This window comes from Diabrotica undecimpunctata, chromosome 1 (assembly GCF_040954645.1).
Source record: "Diabrotica undecimpunctata isolate CICGRU chromosome 1, icDiaUnde3, whole genome shotgun sequence".
Classification (NCBI taxonomy): domain Eukaryota; kingdom Metazoa; phylum Arthropoda; class Insecta; order Coleoptera; family Chrysomelidae; genus Diabrotica; species Diabrotica undecimpunctata.
Window position 1 is genome coordinate 54,772,022 of NC_092803.1, and position 9,391 is coordinate 54,781,412.

The 9,391-nt window shown below is 35.9% G+C and overlaps 1 protein-coding gene across 1 annotated transcript in view; it reads left to right on the top strand.

The window, feature by feature from the left end:
* Positions 1 to 1,959, top strand: part of LOC140447752 (ovochymase-1-like) — a 148,951-nt gene extending 146,992 nt beyond the window's left edge. The window contains exon 17 of the mRNA XM_072540628.1: positions 1,764 to 1,959. Coding sequence (XP_072396729.1) covers positions 1,764 to 1,910 — 147 coding nt within the window. The 3' untranslated portion in view covers positions 1,911 to 1,959. The remainder of the gene's footprint in view (positions 1 to 1,763) is intronic.
* The last annotated feature ends 7,432 nt before the right edge of the window (positions 1,960 to 9,391 follow it).

Sequence of the window (9,391 nt, forward strand, 5' to 3'; positions counted from 1 at the left end):
CTGTCTCTACTGTCCCATTTACAGAGAAAGCAAGGGAACTTTGTATAACCACTTTGTTGACCAAGCAGCATTGAGATCACTTTCAAATCACCACATAGTGTCTATTTATGGTCTAAATAGCAGAGTTTGTTTAAAGCCAGTTTGAGGTTTTCATAACATTCTTTCAAGTGAACACAATGTCCAACTGGCATAGAAGCATACTTATTGCCATTGTGTAGAAGCACTGCTTTAAGGCTTCTTTTTGAAGAATCTATAAAAAGTCTCCACTCATCAGGAGCATATTCTATTTTGAAACGTGCCATAAGTCCAGGAACATCACTGCAAAACACCAAGTCACCTTCTTGAGAGAAAAAAGATACAAACTTCTTTTCCCTGGAACGATACCAAGAAAAAGACGTACCCGGAGCCAACATATTTTTATCTTTTAATCTAGACTCTAAAAGTTCTGCCGAGTCTTTAGGAAGACCTAGGTCTCTAACTAAATCATTCAGTTCAGATTGTAAGAATGGAACGGGATCGGTTGTGCCGGGATCGTAGCCATCACTGTCTTCTTCACCTAGCTGAGCCAATGGCTCGTGGTCATCTAAAATACCATCCAAAGAAACTGGAGGAGAGGGTATTGGTACTTCAGGTCTATGAGGAACAGGGCAAATGGCTGATTTGATGTTAGGGTAAGAAATATCCTTTTTGTTTTCCAAATTGAAACCTTGAACATTGCAAGAACAAAAATAGCAGTCATCACTATGGTTTTTGGGCTCCCTCCAAACCATTGGTATTCCAAAACGAAATGACTACCTTAAAACCATTGTCTCAGTTCTTTAACACACACTGAACAAACTTTGTGTGCGGCCCAAGACTTGTCTTGATCACCCAACTTTATACCAAAATAGGCAAAATATACCTTTTCAACAAAATCGGAAATGTTTCTTTGTTGCTTTTTAACTGTATAGTTACCACAAATGTAGCAGAAGCAATCTGGTGAGTTGATACATCCTCGGGTAGCCATTTTTCAAAAAACAACTTCACACCACAAGAAAACAATCTGTTTAGGCTGATGCCTTGAATGTATGTTCTTTGTAGTTCGATAAAAAATCACTGAAAGTTATTTGATTCACACTTTATTGCCAACTATCCGTGTGTCACGAGATATCATTTAATACTACTCGCACAATCACTACTACAAATCACTAGTAACCACAGCACGTGAACAGCACAGAGTGAAGAGATACTGTACTGTGAACTGAAGAACAGGTAGCAGAAGCTCACTGCTGGGTGATGGAGAGGGGGATGGGCACTGTGGCAGACAGGCACTGACATAAAAGATGCTCAGTGAGTCAGTAAGTGGATGGTGAGGGAGGGGAGGCAATGGGCAAGTACCGACATAAAAATAATGCTGGTTTCTCCTAATCAACTCTTTATTTTACATACAACTTGTATAGTAAAAAACCAGCTAAGTAACTGAAAATACCTTAAAGTATTTTTTATACTTATTAAAAGTACTATGGGCTTAATAAACAGTTCATAAAGATCCAAAAAACAAAAATTCAAACTCACTAGAGTATGGAACTATGTATAAAAATATCGAAAAAAAAAACTAAAAATAGACAAGCAGTTTGTGGAATAACTGTACGTGATGGAATGTTTTCACTCTTTTTTCCAAAATCACTTATTCAATTTTAAACAATTTTTATGTCGCAGACCTGTGTAATTAATTATATTATTTAAATATATTAAAATATGTAAAATATAATATTATATTTCAGGGTGATTCCGGAGGACCACTTGTAGTATCTGGAATTCAAATTGGAGTAGTATCCTGGGGAACAATATGTGCAGCACCTAAGAGACCTGGAGCTTTTACGAAATTACCAGAATTCGTCGATTATATTAATTCTATAATATATAATTAAAATTTTTTGTGTTTATTTATGAACTAAAATGAATAAAAGATTATCTAAGGCAATTGTATCGAATACATAAATCCATTTATTTATTTGATTCAGACTGTCAATGGCGTAATAAAGAGCAGATTTAATTTTATAAGTAAAGGATGCGTTATTATGTATATCATATACATAGGTTAAATAAATGAAGTCAAGCTCAATAACCTGCGGTATGCAGATGATACTGGACTGGATATAAACACCAGCAAAACCAAGCTAATTATCATCAGCAAGGAAAACATAACTGGAGCAAATCTGTATGTGAACCAAATGAGAATTGAACGTGTCTCAAAATACAACTACTTGGGAACTATAATTAATGAGTCGTGGGACAATACCCAAGAGATTAAATGTCGCATCGGAAAAGCAAAAATTGCATTCTTGACTATAAGTTCTGTGTTCAAGAGCCATGACCTCACCCTAGAAACAAAAATAAGACTACTTAAATGTTATGTGTACTCAGTGTTTCTGTACGGAGTAGAAACGTGGACATTGAAGGCGGAAACTCTATCAAAACCTCAGGCTTTTGAGCTATGGTCATACAGAAGAATCCTGAAGATACAATGGACAGACAACGTCACCAATGAAGAAGTACTGCGAAGGATGAACACAACTGCGGATTTGGTCAACATCGTGAAGAGCCGTAAGCTGCAGTAATTGGGACATATAATAAGAAATGAAGGCAGATACGAGCTACTTCAATGCATTTTGCAAGGTAAAATTAAAGGAAAAAGGGCCCCAGGATGAAGAAAAATTACCTGGCTTGCTAACCTAAGAGCATGGTATAGAAAGACCTCAACACAGCTATTTCGTATAGCAACCAACAAAGTCATCATAGCCAGAATGATCGCCAACGTTCGGAATGGACAGGCACCCTAAGAAGAAGATACATAGGTTGGACAGTGGCAGCTAGCTGTTCCAAAACTGATCATGCGACAAGAATGATAGCCACAGAAATGGCACATATACAGCGGTGAAGAAGGCAATGAGAAACTACTGCACTATTTTCCCAAGAGAATTTCTTCCCATAACGATGACGATTGCAGTAAGTGAAGATGGAATGTGTACCGACCCGACAAACGCTCGGCGCCATTTCGGTTCCGGGTCAAATGGTGTGAAATATGCTACCGGTTGGCAAGGTGTGAGGGACCGAGCACCTGGCAGAAATTGTGCAACTGAATCCAAGTTTTTACTTAATTTAAGAAAATGTTAGCGAATTGGTACATGAAACGTCCAGGGACTGATCCAAAACCTTAAAAAGTTACACATAATTGAAAAAGAAATGGCAGACTACAATCTTTCGTTACTTTCAGAAACTCACTGGAGAGGCAAAGGGCATTTTAAAACGACTGCTGACAACGTGGTCTATTTTTCAGGCCCAGATAACACAAGTATAAATGGAGTCGCAATAATTTTACCCTCTAAACTGAATGACTGCGTAATTGGATATAATACTGTTGATAGAATAATATACATTAAAATTGAGAATATTCACCAATACCTCACACTTTGTCTAGATATACGCTCCTCTAGACTAGATCCTAATAAGATCAAAATGGAGGTCGACGGCCATTAACTGTAAAACATATCCTGGCGCAGACTGTGGAAGCGAACATTAACTCCTGGTGTTGAATGTTCGACTTCGTTTTAAAGTCCCCAAAAGAAGGCCCCTAATAAACGTTTGTCTCTAAATCAATCAAAAATGAATGACATTCAATAAAGCCTAGAAGCTCTTGCTTTATACCAATTAAATAGTGACTCTGGAAACACTTAGATCTCAAAGATAAAATAATACACGGGCCCTAAGCCCTGGATATCCGATAATAAGTGGACTGTGATTCAACGCAGAAAAGAACAAAACGAGATACGGAACAAACCATGAATACAGAGCATTATCTAAAGAAATCATAAAACATTGCCGTAAAGACAAAACTGATTCAATTTACCAGGTATCAGCAGAAAATTAGTGGCCCTCTGACTAACCTAGAGAAACTACTGTCTTACTAGCTAAAGTCAAAAATGCAATTAAATCGCTAAAGAGAAATAAATCCCCCAGCAATAATTCAATACCGGGTGAAATACTACAGTAACTAGGTAACAAAGGATTACATATCATCCATTCTATCTGTGTCGCTGTTTGAAATTCAGGAAAATGGCCATCTGATTGGTCTACCTCAATTTATGTCCAGCTACACAAAAAAGCAACTACTACCAGATGTGAAAATTAACGCAGTCCAGGTAATAATAGCTAGTAAATAGTAGTAGTAATACATGCTAGTAAAATTTTATCATCAAATTGCATATCATCAAATATAGATTAAAAACCTATCTACATTACCAAATACCTCAGGAACATGCGGAGTGTGCAAAGGGTAAAGGTAGCAAATCCTGAACCTGGGATAACTCATTGAAAAGTCTAGAGAATTTCAAGTACCTATGATTATATGCTTGGTTGACTACCAAAAGGCATTTAATTGTGTAAGCTGAATAAATCTGTGGTCGATTTCAATGGAAATGGGCACAACAATTCACCTGGTGACACTTATTAAAAATCATGTTTATGTATAAATGTACCAGTCCAATATAGCAACAGTACGATTAGATCAGAAGTTCTCAAACCACTTCAAGACCAAGAGAGGTATTAGACAACTCAACTTATTTCACATATATGGTGAACATGTTATGAGGATAGCTTTAGAGGGATGAGCCGGTGGAATAACAGTGGCTGGTAGGAAACTCTCCAATTTAAGATTTGCTGATGACACAACACTCATAGCAGCAAATGAGCAAGAAATGTTTAATCTCCTGGGAAGAGTTGAGTACGAATGCAATAAAGTTGATCTGAAAATCAATAAAGCTAAGACAAAAATAATGGTGGTCTACAGATTCCACACTATTCAACTGACTAACATGTTACAGGAATACCAGATAGTGGTCAGTTTTATCTATCGCGGATCTAGTATAACTAACGATGGTAACTGTAAAGCAGAAGTTCGGAAACATATTGGTATGGCAAAAAATGCGATGAGTCGCCTCAAGTTTGGAAAGACAGATATATCTCTTAAAATATCAAGATGAGACTGGTGAATGTCCTTGTATTCTCAATATTTCTATTCGGAACAGAGACTTATATTCTTCGCGGACGCGAGCGATAAAAAATTGATGCCTTTGGGATGTGGTGCTGGAGAAGAATGCTCCGCATAACTTGGGCAGCTCATAGGACAAACGTTTCCATCCTAAACCAATTCGAGATTAAAAAAAGGCTGTCGACAAATATGTCTGCAACGTATTCTGCAATTTTTCAGTCACGGGTTTCGAAAAGGTTACGATAGTTTGGAGAGATTAATTGTTTCTAAAAACGTTCCGAAAAGAAGATCAAGAGGACGATCACCAACTAGATAGTTCGACCAAATTAAGAATTCAGCTGGAAACTCATTCTACGAAGCTCTCAGAGCAGCTGAAGATAGAGACCAATGGAGAAAAATTGTTAGAAATGTTGGAAGAAATCACGGTCCTCAGTAATGGGGAATCAACAAGACAGAGAGAGATACAGAGTGGACTCAAATATCGATAAAGCTAGGTCTTCTATTGAAAAAGACAAGAAAACTTTATGGAAAAATTTTCCATATATATTTAGAAATTCTACAGTATTCAATGCCTTCCCTCGCTCAACCGTTTCTATCTCTCTCTGTTGTTCCATTCTCCATCGTTTAGTCCTCTCTTACTCATGGCGTCGTCTACTTCGTTCCTCCAGGATTTTCGTGGTCGTCCTCTTTTCCTCCTTCCTATAGGGCTCCATTCGGTTATTCTCTTTATCCATCTGCTGTCGCTAGTTCTTCTTACATGTCCATACCACTTTAGTCTTTTTTGTTCTATAAAATTTTCCAATAGCTTTATTAAAAACTTAAACCAGTCAACAATCCAATGGAGTCACTAAAATTGCCAAAAATTGCCTAGAGTTTTTCAGGATGGAAATTGTATTTTCCGGGCTTCACACCCAGAGAAGTAGCTTAATGCACAAACAGATACGTTGCCAAAATTAGACCTCTGTAGATTAGATACCAAGAAAAAGTGATGAGTATATAATACTAAAAATGGCAAACATTTTATGCATAAAGGTGGCGAATACACGGGAGTGGGATTCTAGGTAAAACAAAGCCTCACACAGTGTATCGAAGAATTCAAGCCCATATCAGCCAGAGTAGCATATCTCATCATCAGGATTAATAAAAGAACCACCAAGTAGAAATATTTTATGATGAAATAAGAACAGCTATAGATACAAATAAAGCCAATTACGAAATACTTTTAGAAGATTTTAATGCTAAATTGGGCAAAAAAGAGGAAGATTACGAACACTTAATTTGTAACTATGACTACGGGAAAAGAAACGATAGAGGAGATATGCTTCTCAATTTCATGAATGAACATAACATATACTTAATGAACATATTTTTCAATAAAAAACCGAGCAGAAAATGGACATGGATGAGCCCCGATAAAAAGACAAAGAATGAAATACGTTATATCTTAACGAAGAATAGAAACCTAGTAGAAGACGTATCAGTATTAAATCAGTTTGACCTAGGAAGCGATCATAGACTAATAAGAACAAGATTAATAATTAACAAAAAACTAGAAAGAAAAAGAATACATGAAAAAAGATACAAATGGACATCTGAAGAAATTAAAAATAGTGAATTTAATAAAAAGATAGCGCGTGCATTAAATCAAGTTAGCATGCAGCAGATAAACTCCAATGATATTGATGATTTGAATAACCTTATTACCGAAACAGTGAATAAAAGCCTTCTGCAATTGAAAAAACCGAAAACAACATACAATGAATTAGACAAAGAAATATTACAACAAATAAAAAGAAGGAAGATCTTAAATAAATCTAACAAAAGGGGAACCGACGAATATAAAGAACTTAATAGGCAGATTAGAAAAGGAATCAGACAATAAAAAAGAAAAGAAAACGAAAAATTAATAACAACAACTATTGAAAAAAATAAGAGTATGAAATGCCTCAGACTGACACTAGACGACGTCAGATGATATCATTAATGGGAAAAGACGAAAATGAAATCACAACTAGAGAAAACATACTGACACGAATTGAAGAATTTTACACAGAACTTTACAGAACACATCAACAAGATGATGAGATGAGACCAGCACGGAAATTAATAAAAAATGTTGGATCAGAAATAATGCCAAAAGTAACAATTTCAGAGGTAACTACAGCATTGGAAAACATGAAGAGAAATAAAGCTGCAGGAGAAGATAGTATTACCACAGATATGATATTAGAAGGAGGTAAGGAACTAATTGCAATTGTAACTAAGCTTGTGGACAGTTGTTTACATCAGGGCAAAGTCCCTAAGAGCTGGAACAACTCTAAAGTAATCTTATTACACAAGAAAGGTGATAGTCGAAAATTGGAAAACTACAGACCCATCAGCCTACTGTCACACCTGTTTAAAATACTCACCAAAGTCATAACTACTCGACTAACAAGGAAATTAGACGAATACCAACCATAATATGGTTGGTATTCGTCTCGTTGGTATCATATTATGAACAGGCAGGTTTTAGAAAAGGCTATTCAACTTCCGATTACCTGTTAACCACAAAAATATTAATAGAAAAATGTAACGAATACAAGTTTCCAGTTTTCTTAGCATTTGTAGACTACGAAAAAGCTTTCGATACCATAGAACACACGGCCGTAATAAACGCAATGCAAAATTGTAGAATATACAGCAGATATATTAACTTAATAAAAGAAACTATGAACCAAACTACAGCTACATACTACCTAAATGAAAATGAACACACGAACCCTGTACCATTAAACAAGGGAGTCAAACAGGAAGATATTTTATCACCCAAACTGCTCACCTTAGTTTTGGAGAACGTTTTTAAAAACCTAAATTGGAAATATAAGGGAATAAACATCAATGGCCGCTACCTCAGTAATCTACGATTTGCAGATGACATAATCCTGATAGCTACTGACCTACAAGAAATGCAAACCATGCTTTTAGAACTACATACCGAATCTTCTAAAATAGGACTGAAAATGAATTTAAACAAAACAAAAGTCATGAACTCCGAAGACACCGTGACAATAATAAACGATAAAGTTATAGCAAAAGTTGAAGAATATATATACTTAGGACAAAAAATAATACTAAATAGGGAAATTCAAACTGAAGAAATAAAAAGAAGAAGAAAGTTAGGTTGGGGAGCATTCGGTAAACTGAACTATATACTCAGAAATAAAAAAATTCAATTACATCTTAGATCTAAAGTTTTTGATGCATGCATTATTCCGATATTAACTTATGCGGCACAAACATGGACAATCACAAAAAAAAATATGAATATACTTAGAGTCACTCAACACGCGATGGAAAGAGCAATGCTAGGTATATCACTTAAGGACAAGAAAACAAACACATGGATAAGACAGAAAACCAAAGTCACCGATGTGGTGCAAAAATCATTAAAGTTGAAATGGGAATACGCTGGACATGTAGCTAGGAGCGATCTAAACAAATGGCACAGATCAATTTTAACCTGGAGACCATACCAACACAAAAGACCCAGAGGCAGACCTCCTATGAGATGGACAGATGATCTGAAAAGGACTGCCGGGAAAAAATGGTTACAAGTAGCGTACAATAAAAAACAATGGAAAGGAAGACTTGAAAAGGCTTATGTTCAGATGTGGACGTGAATGGCTAGACAAAGATGAAGAAGAAGAAGATTAGATACCAAGATGCACGAGATACAAACGTGGTGGAAAACAAGGCAGTATTAGGTTTCTTGTATTTGGCAGGCATTCTGCGTTCATCCCATATAAATTTGAAGGACTTATGAATGCAAGGCGGTACAGGAGTGGAATTTTTCTGACTTACCATGGGACTCGAACGTTTTCAGCCTCTACTGAGAGTTTTACCATTTGATAATATGTATGACGAAGAATTTAGGAGATAGTTTGATAAATTAGCTCGTTGTAGGAAAATTTTTAAAGATTTTGTTTATAGATGTAGAACGAACAACAACGTTTCTGAATTTGTAAGGATTGATGCAATGCTAGAATCATTTCGTGGCAGATATGAATTTTGGCCGTATATTCCAATTCAGCCAGCGAAATATGGATTAAAAATTTTAGCAATGACCGATGCTTAAATTTTTTACACGAATAATTTTGAAGTTTACGTTGGAACTCAGTCTGATGGATCTTTTTTCTGTCGTAAAAAGGTAAATTCGTTGTTAATTAATGTTACGTGCGATAATTGGTTTACGTTTATACCTTTGGCCCTCGAATTCCTCCAAAACCACAATTAAACCTTGGTAGAACCCAGAAATTCTGAGAAAAATAAACGTGAAGTTCCTGAATTTTTTTCAACAAAAATGAAATAACGATAAATAAA